The following is a 15225-nucleotide window of genomic DNA, read 5'->3' on the forward strand; positions in this document are numbered from 1 at the left end:
ACAGCCTTCAGTATGGATTACATCTCAACATAAAGAAAACAAAAATTCTCACAATAAGCAACATCATAATAAACAGATAAAATATTGAAGATGTCAAGGATTTCATTTTACTTGGATCTGCAATCAATGTCCATGGAAGCAGCAGTAAGGAAATAAAACCACATATTGCATTGGGCAAACTGCTGGAAAAGACCTCTTTAAAGTGTTGAAATGCAAGGATGTCACTTTGAGGACTAAGGTGCGCCTGACCCAAGCCATGGTATTTTCAGTCACCTCATAAGCATTCGAAAGCTGGACAATAAATAAGGAAGTCCAAAGAAGAATTGACGCCTTTGAATTATGGTGTTGGCAAAGAATACTGAGTATACCATGGACTCCCAGAAGACAAATCTCTCTTGGAAGAAGTATGGCCAGAATGCTCCCTAGAAGCAAGGATGGCAAAACCTTGTCTCACATACTTTGGACATGTTATCAGGAGGGACCAGTCCCTGGAAAAGGACATCATGTTTGGTAAAGTAGAGGGTCAGGGAAAAAGAGGAAGACCCTCAGTGAGATGGATTGACACAGTGGCTATAACAATGGGCTCAAGCATAGCAATGATTGTGATAATGGCTCAGGACCAAAAGGGTTTTGTTCTGTTGTACATAGGGTCACTATGAGGCAGAACCAATGCGACAGAACCTAACAACTTAACAACAACATTTGGTATACTGCCTTAGTACTTATATTCTGATGTTACTTACAGATTCCATTACTGTAGTTGCTACCAGGCCACTTATCAATAAATTTAATGTCATTGTCATAAACATTAATAACATTTAATTGGAAACACATAGAAGGACAGAGGGAAAAAGGTAAAGGTAAAATAAGGTTGAAATAACTAGGTAATTTTACTAGATTAGTGGTTCTTAAAGTGTGGTTCCCAGACCAGCAGCATCCGCATCACCTGGGAACTTGTTGTTTTTTCAGTTGCTGTCGATTCAAGTCCGATTCATGGCAACCCCATGTGTGCAGAGTAGAACTGCTCCATAGGGTTTTCAAGGTTGTGACCTTTTGGAAGCAGATCACAGGGCCTGTCTTCTGAGGTGCCTCCGGGTGGGTATGAACCAGAGCTTTGAATCAGTTCTTCCCATTTCAGTCACGGCCGAGGAAGCGAAACCAGAACAGATCTGAATTTTTAATTTTTGAGTGAAATGGAACTGGAAAAATTACAGTTCAAAGTCCTGCTTGAAACCAAATTCCCTCTTAAAAAACAAGGGAGTGTATGCGTTGCATAGCAACCAAATCTCTTGCCTGTCAGATTTTAAGCAGAGTAGAAAACATTGGTGCCCTGCTTAAAGATGGTGGCTGATTAGCTGCTTTGTATGTGTGTCGCTCTCCACAGTCTTGCCAATAATCCAATCTTGTGCAACAGGCTTCTGAAAGGGCTCACTGCACCTCTTCCGAGTCTCCCATTCCAGGGCTTCAACTCGTAGTTTTTCCCATTCTGGTTATCGTTCCAGATCACCCAAATTGTAAAAATTTGGGTCTGTTCCAGTTTTGCTTCATTGGCTATGACTGAGCCGGTTCAAACCAGTCTGAAGCCCTGGTTTGAACCAATAATCTTTCGGCTAGTAGTCAGCCCTTATCTGTTTGCACCACCCAGGGACTCTTGGGAACTTGTTAGAAATGCAAATATGTGGGCCGCACCCCAGACCTACTGATTCTGAAACTCCAGGAGTGGATCCCAGAAGTCTGTATTTTAACAAGCCCTCCAGATGATTCTGATCCATACTAATGCTTGAGCAAGACATATTCTTATAGCCATTGAAACATCAGAAACATTCAATTAGTTCTAATATGTTATGTATAATATACACTTTTCCCAAAATAGTTAAGTTGGGTTAGAATAAAGAAACGTGTATATAATAGTGCTGTTGCAGTAGAAATAAAAATCCAAAGCCCTGAAATAAGAGAGTTAGTATGTCTAGCTGAAGGACACAATGCTTATTGTAATGGCTCATTAAATAAACTCAGAACAATCTGGGAAACAAGGTGAATTCACATTCCCAGAGAGAAGGAGATATACCAATTCAACAAGGGAAAAACACAAAAAACAAGCTTTTCCTGGATTAATTTCTAAAATAGATTTTTATCACCGGGTACCCGTTAGGGTGTACAAGGTCTTCATAGGCTTTATAGCAATTGCAAAACACATTCAGTTTCATCTGAAGATTGATGCCACACATCTGAAAGTTGATGATTAATTTATGATAATGGTTCAGTAGCAAAATTTAACAACAATCTCCGTTTATAATATCAATTCATAATCATAAAAACAAACTACATTTTATGGAGTGCCTATTATGTGCCAGGCACTATACAAGATAATTTACATATATAATCTCATTAAGTCCTCATAATCACCTATCAGATAGAAATTACCGTTTTCCCACTTCAGAGATGAGGAAATCGAGTCAAAATAAATAAGGAAGTGCTCTGTTAGGAACGTTTAACCTATTAAAAGGGAGAGTAAGTGCCTATTCTCTCTTTAGCAAATGTAATCTACAAAATTGCTCATAGCTTCCCTGGAGTTTGCCTTAGTACTGTCACCGTAGATTAAGTGAATTGAATAATACTATTTATGCTTTTAAGTATGAGTTTTTAATCCATTTCTCTGCCTGTATTTTTTTTATTTTTATTTTTTACCAGAAGTGGAAAAGAAAATTGGTATGCAATGTAAATAGAAAGCAATCATAGTTAAAATCAATTTATGAGCCAAGTAAATCATAAGAACTGCGATAAAGTTTTTAAATTTCTATATATCAATCTAATGAATACTTATGAATACAAATGACATCAATAAACACTAAAAGAAATGAAGTATGACAGTCAAAAGCACAGGCTCTAGAGCCAGCCTGCCTAGGCTGAAATTCTAGCTTGGCCACTTACCGTATGGGTGACCTCGGGCAACTTACTGTACCTTAGTACGCCTCAGTTTCCTCATCTGTAAAATGGGGTAATAAAAGTAACTTCTCACATGATATTGTAAAGACTAAGGTAATAAATATATAAGAAGTAGAACAGGGTCTGGCTCAGTGTAAACACTAAATAAATACTCGCTATTATTATTGGCCCCAGACCAAGTAATCCTTCAGACATTACTAAAGACAGTGGGCTGAAAGGAAACTCTTTTGCACTGAGCTAAGGAGTTTCCATCACTTATCACTGATAATTACAGTAAAATTAGATCCCATAAATGATCCTAGATAACCAGTCTCGTTACTTTACAGTCATCCAGAGTCCATATTCCCAGATCCACACAGAGTAACAACATGAATTCTGAGACACTGAGTAAAGAAATCTTTCTCTCCATGAGCTTTTCCAAAATAGCTTTTCAATAAACCAAACATATTGCTGTCAAGTCGATTCCGACTCATAGCAACCCTATAGCACAGAGTAGAACTGCCCCATAGGGTTTCCGAGGAGCGGCTGGTGGATTCAAACTGCCAACCTTTTGCTTAGTAGCTGAGCTCTAAACCACTGTGCCACCAGGGCTCCAGCTTGTCAGTAGTAGGTTAAAGAATAAGTTGGTGCATGTTCCATCTCTGGCTTCTCATCCAACACTGGCCGCTTCCCCTTCCTGGTCATATTGCTTCAATCTGTTCCATTTCCGTGCTAAAATTTCCATTTTATTCAAGACATCCTGAGTCTCAACTTTGGTTGCCACTGTCTGCAGCCCAGGCAACACTATCTGTTAACAAAAAGTTGATTTTTGCCAAACATGGCTGGCCCTCAGGCAGTAAGGAAGTGATCAGTGTTAACCCATCTTTTGGCTGCTTCATATGAAGCTGTTGATTCAGTCTGGTCACAATTAGGAAATATTTCTGGGCTGAAAAGTAATAATAATGACTTTCTTTAAAAAAATAAGCAAATCAGATGTTCCACATATTCAGACTATCTTTTCCTCCTTTCTATAATCCCCTCACCCTCCTGAGCAGTTCCGATTAAATTTAAAAGTGTTCTAGTTTTCTTAGTGTCTGCTCCTCAATTAATGTGGTTTACTCTGAGAATTAACTATTTCCTTTCTTACTTTTAATTTTGATTTCAGCTCTTGACGTTTACTCAGAACTTTATTAAACTCCTGCTATGTTGTTTTCTTTTCTCAAATTTATTGCTTTATCTTTTCACCTTTGGTTGACAACTTCATTACTGATAACATTGATTAGATTAAATCTATGTTCTAAAATTGTATTTTTCTCTTCACCTTATTTTATCTTATTTGCATCTGTTCTAGCTCCATTCATTTATGTATATCATCAGATTCTTGAAACTGAAAAAAAAAAAAAAAGTTAGAATCTACCTTTATCACACACTAAACCCGGATTACTCTTTATCCCTTTCATCCATATAAAATCGATACACTAAGGACTCAATGATCCAACTCTACAAGTGAAATCAAATATTAGAAATGGAGGACTTCATATGGTTGGACTTTATTTTAAAAGGAATGACCCTTGTTACATTTAGGATGTCGATAAAGGTTTTGTACAAAAATGACATCTAATTTTGTTCACTCATTATGACTTATACACATTTTTATTCATTCAAATCTGTCCCTCAGCACTTTTCTGGTTAAAAAATTAGATAAAAGTTACATGGACTCAAAGCACAATGGTCCAACAATGATTCCCCAGCTTGTTTGCTTTTCACTAAATGATCATTATATTTAAGGAAAGAAGAAAAAGAAAATCATTCCAATCTCATGTTTATAATTAGACAGTTCTTCTTAGGAATTCTTAGAAACATTCGGTTTAACATGACCATAGGATCATCATTTTTTCTTTACCAGAGATTCAGGTCAAAGGATGAAAAATCATCATACAGAAAAAAATAGATCAAATTATGGACATTTTTGGTTTCTGCCTGAACAAATATTTTCTTGACCTTCTCTAAATTTTCAAAAAGTTAGATACAACTTAAGACCTATGGATAATGGATACTATTTTTAAATGTATAGGTAGGAGTCACCTAAACTCCCCACAGAACATAATGGACAAATTCTCCTCTACTTATAATCCAAGTATTTTTAATAAGCATAAAAGTGGAAGATAAATTTACTTTCCTAAACAGCATTATCATTAAATGATCATCTTTAAAGAAATACATTTAGGGGGAAAGAAAGTGCTCCCAGTTTTACAGACATCAGTAAACTGCATCTAAAATCTAGATAATTAATCTGAAGGTAAGTGAATTTCTAAACTATAATATCCCTGATCCTTTCAGAAATGTCGATGCTGTCTGAGTTAAGGTACTTTGGTCAGAGTACAAGGTCTTTGAGACCATATTAAGGGGGCCACTTGACTGGTGTAGATTTTACTCTTGATGTTATTGGGGAAAATGAAGTTTATGGCCTTTCTGGATTCCAAATTGACAATTAGGTCCCTTCCTTTCCATCTTTCCTCCTCCTCTTCCTTATGCCTTAATGCAGCAAGGCTTATGCCACAACAACTACCTCCATCCATACCCCTCAACTGTAGCAAGAATTATAGTTTTTCTCTCAGACACTCTGTGTCTCAGGCAGGAAATGTGAGAATATTCTGGAGCTACAATGCCCATTCTTTTCTTGCCCCACTTCTCTCACCTACTCTGACTGACTCTTACAATACCTCCTATCTCTCTGTCCGTTCCCCTGGACTCCAGGGGATACCAAGAGCTCCATTCATGTTATAACTCCCTTTTCTTTCTTAAACAGAGTGAAGAGTTTCATTTGCCTTTTTTTTTTTTTTTTTTAAAAGTAAATGAAATACACTTTGCTCTAGGGTCTAAACTTTATAATAGTCACATATTCATTGTGAAAGCAAGGACAGAGATGAAAAAAATATCAAGTTACTTTTCATTGCCAGTTAGATGAAAGAAGTTGAATTGCTTAAAAATCATATATATATGTGTATATATATATAATTGGGTAATTTGGGGGCTGAGGAGAATGAGGTTTTGGATTTTTGATTTGGTAAGGCTACCAGAGGAACTTAAAAAGTAGTTAATGTGTTGCCAGAATCTATGACAATCATAGATTTATACGTACACCAGAATCTGGCCTCGTATATCTGCTTATAGTGGAATGATTTAATATGCATGTTTAAGGTTCTCCTAAAGGAAAAACACAAGGAGGGAAGCAACCAGTAAAGAAGTCACCTGCTGACTCTGCAGATGTGTCACCTGCTCCGGTCGTACCACCGCTGCCTAAGCCAGGATCCGAAGAATGGGTCTATGTGAATGAACCAATTCCTGAGGTATGGCAGTTTAGAGTCACTCATTAGTAGAATCCATTCTTTTTCCTGTCCATAGTAAGATTCACACCATTGTTTGCAAGAGCCAGAAAGCCCTTCATAGCTGGTAATACATACACTCATCAAAATAGCCAAGATAATTTTTTTAGAGACTACTTGTTGAACCACATCTCATCCTTTCTCCTACTCACTTGAGTTTTTGAGTCATGCTAAAATTGAGGGAACAAATGGGTTCCGTGAGGACCAATTTTCTCCCTGAGGACAAGCAGAGATACAGTTTCCTGGAATAACAACTTCCCCAGAACACATACCCAGCAAATTACAGCCCTCCATCCAGGTTCTCATGCCCACATCATAATGCTTTTAAATGAAGTTAACCTCTGATTTTTTAGAAATAGAATTTTTTTTAACTAACTAAACCCATAAAATAACTGACAGCTACTATAATTGGCTACTGTAGTGAAAGACAAGGAGCTGCCTCTAGTGAGCCCTTGAAGCTCCGTCCAGTTCTTTGTTGCTCTGACAACTGCAAAGCCCACTTGCTCACCAGACAAGTTTGGTTGCTCTAACAGATATTTAAATACTCTTGGGGAAAATCACACAGAATTGTCTTCCTTTAAAGCTTTATAAAAGACCCTTTCCCTATCTTTTTCATGCCAGTCCCCAGTGATCTCTTACTCTTATGAACTCTTAACACTGACCATCTGAGACCCAATCATGAATTGCAGCAATTGTGGTGTTGCCATTGCTATTGAGATTTCCTGGGGCAGATGTCTCATCTCCCCCATAACATTCTAAACTCTGTGGGGAGGGTAAGAACCATGTGGAATAATTCACTTTATTAAACACCAAGTCAAACACGGTACAGAGCATGCAACAGATTCTTGATGAGTCCCTAATGAAATAATGAATTATCCTTGAGGTTAAAATTAGAACAGAAAATATTTAAAGATGAGAAAGTTAAATGATAGAATTATGATGAATGAGTATAATTGTTATCACCCAACCAAACAGAGGCTACTTTTTCAAATAAATATATTCAAAAAACTGTCACAGAAGCAAGATACAGGAGTGGTTATTGGGAATGAGATGAAATGAAATGGTATTACTTGGCAGGGGGTGGGGAGTGAGGGGCAAGAAATTCCAAAATCCAGTCTTTAACTCCAACACTTGAAGCCCTTGAGAGAAATAAATTCATAGAGGACAAGAAGGAAATGAGTAAAAAAATGAACATTACCACTGAGATATAGCACTAGCTCTCATGTAGGTCTTCTAGCAGTCAGGATCCTGGCAGAAACAGATGGTAATTTGAGGCAAGCTGAATAAAGGACTATACAAATGTGTGAGTGTTAGTTAATGAAATCTACAAGGATTCAGTGATTACCCCCGACTAGGGATAGCTGGAGTCATTATGGCCCCTAAGCCTGAGGAGGCAAGGGAAGGGAGCAGACCCTTGGAACTCGAGTGGGTCATCTGATAGGAGCTGTGGCTGTCAGCAGAGGAACATAGCCATCCACAGTGACCAGCAGAGAGAAGCAGGGGAAAACATAACCCAACCTCGCATCCTTCTTGCCCTCACATCTCCTGCTAATAGTTCACATAAATCAGCCTCCCAAGGCACTGAACAGAGCGGAGAAGGATAGAAAATGGGTCTGGAGAGACAACAGAAGATAACCAACACAGACCTCTATTTACCTAAGCAAGACCATGTGGAGAATTCCTTTTGCTACAGCTAGAAGTGGACAGGAGCCTGGAAACCAAGCAGGCCACAAGACCCACTCTAATCTTTTCTCCACTCTAAGCTTCCCAACACTGGAGCTGCAGAGCTTACCCACCCAGAAAGAGGAAAGCCTTACCCAGAGGATGCTGGCAAACAGGAGAAAGCACAGGTGCAGGGTAGAGGCCATCTTGGTACCTGGGTTCCAGGTATGGTTGCCAGATTTAGCAAATAAAAATATAGGACACTCAGTTAAATTTTAATTTCAGATAAGCAATAATTTAACTGAGCATCCTGTATTTTGTCTGGTGACACTAATTCCAGGCCTCTGAGGACCCCAGACCTACCGTACCTCAGCAGGCATATGGAGGGAGAGAAAGAGAGAGAAGAGAGATGGCTTCCACATCTCACTTTCACAGGCAGAGCAGCAGCCAAGGGCAAGGAGAGCCTGGGCCCTCTGCCTTTACCAGCTACAAGGGAAGGTGCAGAGGGAAGAAAGGAGACAATCTAGAGTGACAGGTCTTTGCTTTCCAGCCTGTGGAAGCATAAGAACAAACTCCCAAGAGGCAGGATTCCAGGAAAGGGGTGGCTGTGCCTCAAACCTTATGGCTTAGTCAGTGCCCTCACACTTGACCAACCTATAGCAGCATCCTATCTCATCCTGCTCCTCCTGCACCTGCTCCTCCTCCTCCTAGGGACTGGTAGGTTTAGAAACCTTCCACTTCCTTCCTTAGGGGGCTGACACTCATGAGACTCTTCTGCCAAAAATAAAACTCAGTGTAAAGCAGAGCTTCTGACCAATTTTTGACTGACCTTGCTGGCGGTTTCAACTCTCAAAATATAGAACAGTAGGGATTTCTTTCCACCATGTGTCTGTCAGTTTATCATACTGTGGGGGCTTGTGTGTTACTGTGATGCTGAAAGCTATGCCACCAGTATTCAAACACCAGCAGGGTCACCCATGGCAGACAGGTTTCAGCTGAGCTTCCAGACTAAGACAAAGGACCTGGCGGTCTACTTCTGAAAAAATTAACCAGTGAAAACCTTATAAAACAGCGGCAGAACATTGTCTGATATAGTGACAGAAGATGAGCCTCTCAGGTTGGAAGGTGCTTGAAATATGACTGGGGAAGAGCTGTCTCCTCAAAGTAGAATCAACCTCAATGACGTGAATGGAGTCAAACTTTCAGGACCTTCGTTTGCTGATGTGGCATGACTCAAAATGAGAAGAAACAGCTTAAACATCCATTAATAATCAGAACATGGAATGTACAAAGTATGAATCTAGGAAAACTAGAAATTGTCAAAAATGAAATGGAATACATAAATATCGATATCCTAGGCATTAGTGAGCTGAAATGGACTGGTATTGGCCATTTTGAATCGGACAAATACATGGTCTACTATGCTGGGAATGACAACCTGAAGAGGAATGACATTGCATTTATCGTCAAAAAGAACATTTCAAGATCTATCCTGAAGTACAATGCTGTCAGTGATAGGATAATGTCCGTATACCTACAAGGAAGACCAGCTAATACGACTGTTATACAAATTTACGCACCAACCACTAAGGTCAAAGAACTTGAAGATTTTTACCAACTTCTGCAGTCTGAAATTGATCGAACATGCAATCAGGATGCACTGATAATTACTGGTGATTGGAATGTGCAAGTTGGAAACAAAGAAGAAGGCATCAGTAGTTGGAAAATATGGCCTTGGTGATAGAAACAATGCTGGAGATCTTATGCTAGAAGTCTGCAAGACCAATGACTTCTTCATTGCAAATACTTTAACAACATAAACAGTGACTATACACGTGGACCTTGCCAGATGGAATAGGCAGGAATCAAATGGATTACATATGTGGAAAGAGACGATGGAAAAGCTCAATATCATCAGTCAGAGCAAGTCTAGGGGCCACTGTGGTACAGACCATCAGTTGCTTGTATGCAAGTTCAAGTTGAAACTGAAGAAAATTAGAACAAGTCTACAAAAGTCGAAGTACAACCTTGAGGATATCCTACCTGAATTTAGAGACCATCTCAAGAATAGATTTGACACGTGGAACACTAATGACCAAAGACCACACATCAAAGACATCATACATGAAGAAAGTAAGAGATCATTAAAAAGGCAGGAAAGAAAGAAAAGACCAAAGTTTGTGTCAGAAAAGACTCTGAAACTTGCTCTTGAATGTAGAGTAGCTAAAGCAAAAGGAAGAAATTATGAAGTAAAAGAGATAAACAGAAGATTTCAAAAGGTGGCTCAGGAAGACAAAGTGAAGACCTGGAGGTAGAAAACCAAAAGGAAGGAACATTCTCAACATTTCTTAAGCTGAAAGAACTGGAGAAAAAATTCAAGCTGCAAGCTGCAATATTGAAGGATTTTATGGGGAAAATATCAAATGACACAGGAAGCATCAAAAGAAGATGGAAGGAATACACAGAGTCACTGTACCAAAAAGAAATGGTCGACGTTCATCCATTTCAGGAGGTAGCATATGATCAGGAACCGATGGTACTGAAGGAGGAAGTCCAAGCTGCACTGAACACACTGGCAAAAAACAAGGCTTCAGGAATTGATGGAATACCAGTTGAGATATTTCAACAAATGGATGCAGCGCTGAAAGTGCTCACTTGTCTATGCCAAGAAATTTGGAAGACAGCTACCTGGCCAACCGATTGGAAGAGATCCATTTTTATGCCTGTTCCATAAAGGTGATCCAACTGAATGGAGAAAATATCGAACAATATCAATATCACACACAAGTAAAATTTTGCTGAAGATCATTCCAAAGCAGCCGCAGCAGTACATTGACAGAGAACTGCCAGAAATTCAAACCGGATCAGAAGAGGGTATGAAACGAGGGATATCATTGCTGATGTCAGATGGATCCTGGCTGAAAGCAGAGACTACCAGAAAGCTGTTTACCTGTTTTATTGACTATGAAAAGGCATTGGACTGTATGGATCATAACAAATTATGGATAACATTACAAGAATGGGAACTCCAGAACACTTAATTGTGCTCATGAGGAACCTGTATATGGATCAAGAGGCCGTGGTTTGAACAGAACAAGGGGATACTGCATGGTTTAAAGTCAGGAAAGGTGTGCATCAGAGTTATAGCCTTTCACCATACCTATTCAATCTGTATACTGAGCAAATAATCCAAGAAGCTGGACTCTATAAAGAAGAGCAGGGCATCAGGATTGGAGGAAGATTCGTTAACAACCTGTGATATGCAGATGACACAACATCGCTTACTGAAAGTGAAGAGGACTTGAAGCACTTGAACTGATAAAGATCAAAGGCTACAGTCTTCAGTATGGATTACACGTCAACATAAAGAAAATAAAAATCCTCACAACTGGATCAATAAACAACATCATGATAAACGGAGAAAACATTGAAGTTGTCAGGGATCTCATTTGACTTGGGTTCACAATCAATACCCATGGAAACAGCAGTCAAGAAATCAAAGGATGCATTGCATTGGGCAAATCTGCTGCCAAAGACCTCCTTACAGTGTTGAAAAGCAAAGATGGCACCTTGAAGACTAAGGTGCACCTGATCTAAGCCGTGGTGTTTTCAATCGCCTTATGCTCATGCGAAAGCTGGACAATGAATAAAGAAGACCAAAGAAGAATTGTTGCCTTTGAATTATGGTGTTGGCAAAAAACATTGAATATACTGCCAGAAGAACGAACAAATCTATCTTAGAAGAACTATAGCCAGAATGCTCCTTAGGAGCAAGGATGGCAAGACTTCGTCTCACATACTTTGGACATGTTATCAGGAGGGACAAGTCCCTGGAGAAGGACATCATACTTGGTAAAGTACAGGGTGAGCAAAAAAGAGGAAGACCCTCATGGAGATAGATTTACACAGTGGCTGCAGCAATGGGTTCAAGCATAGCATCGATTGTGAGGATTGCACAGGGCCGGGCAGTGCTTCACTCTGTTGTATGTAGGGTCACTATGAGTAGGAACTGACATGAGGGCACCTAACAACAACAAAGTGGCTTCTTCTTTGAATTTAGTACAAACCAACAATATGAACAGTTGGGTGAATGAAAGTGTCCAATAAACTAGGAGAAAGTGATAGTAGAGGAAGTAAAAGAGGAATCTGGCTGAACATAAGCAGATATGTACCCTAGTTACCAGGAAAGCATATTTCAAAAATATAGTCATATCATAACCTGAACTCTAAAGGGTGAATATGACTCTAGGAGAAATGGATAGCCTCAGGAAACAACAAGAACAATCTGACCTAACAATCCCCATTAAGATTCAAAGAAACGAATGTGACCTAAGAATTCTTTTGAGGGCTCAGATATCAAAAGAATTAGGGAAAATAATGGAAGGAATTCAATGAGTGGCTGGCCCATCACAGACATTCAAATGTTGAAAGAATACAATCCAGGACACTTACAAACGTCCTTGCTCAAATGACAAAGACAAAAAAAAAAAAGATTTTCTAGCTAAATTACCTAACACAATGGGAAAAAAAAAAAAGGAACCAGGTTTGGTAACCTAAAATCATTTTAAATGAGAAGTGAAATTAATGAAGTAGGACCTAAGTTTTGTGAGGCCTGAAGATTAAGTAGGCCCTCCTTCTTTAAGAAAAGAACACAAAATATGAATAGAAAATCCGGTATGAAAGTGAATATATATTTGTGAATTTTTTTAGTTAAATATTTTTATAAACTTAGAAAACTGAAAAATACCTCAAACATCATAAGCAACAAATAACATGATACTTTTTATTTTTTCTCCATACACCTCTATTCTCTTTTTCCTACATCTGTGGGTGTATATTCTTTGATTGTCTTTCTGTATAACAATGATTTTGTGATACCACTTTTTTTATAGAGAAAATAAAAAGATAATCTGGACTTCCCTCTGACATGGTTGATTGAATTTTTTTTTTTAATTGATAGTTTAGAACATTTTCTTTTACCTTCATAGTTATGAAGGGAAGTATGGCATTTGGAAAAAAGCCCTGGTGGCACAATGGTTAAAACGCTCTCATGCTAACCAAAAAGTCAGTGGTTCAAACTCACCAGCCACTCCACAGGAGAAAAGACATGGTGATCTGCTCCCGTAAAGATTACAGTCTAAGAAAACTGTGGGGGCAGTTCTACTCTGTTCTATAGGGTCGCTATGAATTGGAATTGACTCAATGGCATAGAACAATATGGCATTATGGGAAGTGTCCTTATGAAGGGAAGTATGGCAAAGGGGAAGTCAGATGGGAAAGAGACAGCAGACTTAACCAGTATTGCACTTAAAAAATGAATCTTAGTTTTGAAAATTTTACGAAACACACGACCATGTGAACAAAGTGCGAGGCCCCTCTTAGGATCTTGGAAGATGCCTGTGTAAAGTGAGCTGCCCTGAAGCTTCAGAGAACATTGGCCTTGGCTACTGAATTCCTGTTATTCTTCAGTCTTCTCCATCAAGAAGACTATTTAATTGGAAAGGATGGATCTGAACACCTAGTCATATCACTTCCATTCAAGTCCCCACACCCAGAAAAATTACATCCCAGGGACTAGAAAGACCCACAGATATGACATTACCATTAAATCATAGAATTTACAGAGGATACAAGAGATCCCAGGTGACCAGATGTAGGCAAATGCCTCAATATTTAAGAAAAAGCAGATGGGAATTTGTAAAGCACAGGCCAATAATCTATACGTTATTCCCTGACAAAACTCTAGCGCAAATTATTAAATGCATGACTTCTGAGCACTTCTAAACTATAAAAATGATCATGGAGAGTAAGAATAAGTCCCAGAAATTTAATAGTAAAATAAAAGGAAAAGGAAAAGAAAAAGAAAAAACAAAGTTAAAGACAAATAAGTCCTGCTGAACTGACCCATTCCTTTTCCTGATAGCAATGTTGGACAGGTGAATCAGGGGAATATTTTAGGAATAGTACCTCTCCAGTTCGAAATAGTATTTGACAACTGTCCCTTGTGGAAGAATGAGAGCTGTGAGCAGGATGATAATTCAGTCAGGTCCATTGTCTGTGGTAATTCTCCATACACAGAGTGTTGATTAATGAATTGAAGCCAACCAGGTAGGAGCTTCAGTAGTGTGCCTATGTAAAATGGTCTTTAGTACCATTCTGGACACTACACCCTTTAAGAAAGATTATGACAAACTAGAAACCAAAGGGGTGGGAATTACGTCAGGAAAGGATGTTAAAGTAATGTCAAGGGGGTATTAAAGGAATTGAAAATGTTCCTTTACACAAATGAATTTCTATTAAATGAATACTTGAGGTATGGTTGGACATTGAATCTGTCAACTTTTAGAACTAGACAGGGCCATCCATTCTCCTAAAATTTTAGCTAGTGATAAAACTGATACCAGGTGAGTCTATATACATCCATAATAACATTTATTCAGCACCTATTATGGGCAAGTGCGGTTCTAAGTGCTGGGAATATAAAATAAGCAAGTTACAATTCCTATGTCCAAGAACACAGTCTGCTTTGTGCTGTGACATAGAGACATGAGCAACTAATAATAATACAATTTTGTAATTGTACCTATAACAGGTGCTTAAAATGTTACAGCATAAAGGAGGTAATGATAAATTTAGTTTGGAACATTCGCAGAAAGAGGCAGGGAATGGCTTCACTGCAAGGTTATCTGTTAAGTATGAGTTTATTGAGTAGGGAATGTAGGGAGGGGGGACTCCCAGTCAGATTAGCTTCATGTGTTCAAGAGCAGAAGGTTTGAGGACAGACCTTGAGGAGAAAAGGAGGGGCCAGATTAAGAAACACCTTAAAAGAGTGCTGAAGAGTTTGGTCTTTACCAGTAGGTAGTGGGAATCCATGGAATGTTTTTCAGAAATGAAGTAACATATTAGAAGCTATTTAAATAATAAAAATAATAAAGCTAGTTATTATTTATTGAGGCAGTAGAGTGAGTTGTGTAAAAACATGGGCTTGGAACAAGTCTTCCTGTGTTCATATCCCAGCTATGTCACTCACTAGCTGTGTGACCTTGTGCAAATTATTTAACCTCTGTTGCCCCAGTTTCTGCAACTTTAAATGAGAATGAACTAGGATTAGGCAAGGATTTCTGGAAGAAATGGTGTCAAAGCTGAGACATGAAGAATTACTTGGGAGGACTCCGGCAAGATGGCGGTCTAGGCAGAAGCACCACGCCGTCCCTCCACAACAAAGATCCGAAAAACTAAGCCAAACAGAGAA

The 15225-nt window shown here is 38.8% G+C and overlaps 1 protein-coding gene across 1 annotated transcript in view; it reads left to right on the top strand.

Moving 5' to 3' along the window:
* The window catches only part of SPEF2 (sperm flagellar 2), a 265827-nt gene that overhangs the window by 131288 nt on the left and 119314 nt on the right, over positions 1-15225 (top strand). Inside the window, exon 15 of the mRNA XM_012558083.1 lies at positions 6127-6275. Within this exon, the coding sequence (XP_012413537.1) occupies positions 6127-6275 (149 nt within the window). The remainder of the gene's footprint in view (positions 1-6126; positions 6276-15225) is intronic.

Source organism: Trichechus manatus, unplaced genomic scaffold (genome assembly GCF_000243295.1).
Source record: "Trichechus manatus latirostris isolate Lorelei unplaced genomic scaffold, TriManLat1.0 scaffold00135, whole genome shotgun sequence".
Classification (NCBI taxonomy): Eukaryota; Metazoa; Chordata; class Mammalia; order Sirenia; family Trichechidae; genus Trichechus; species Trichechus manatus.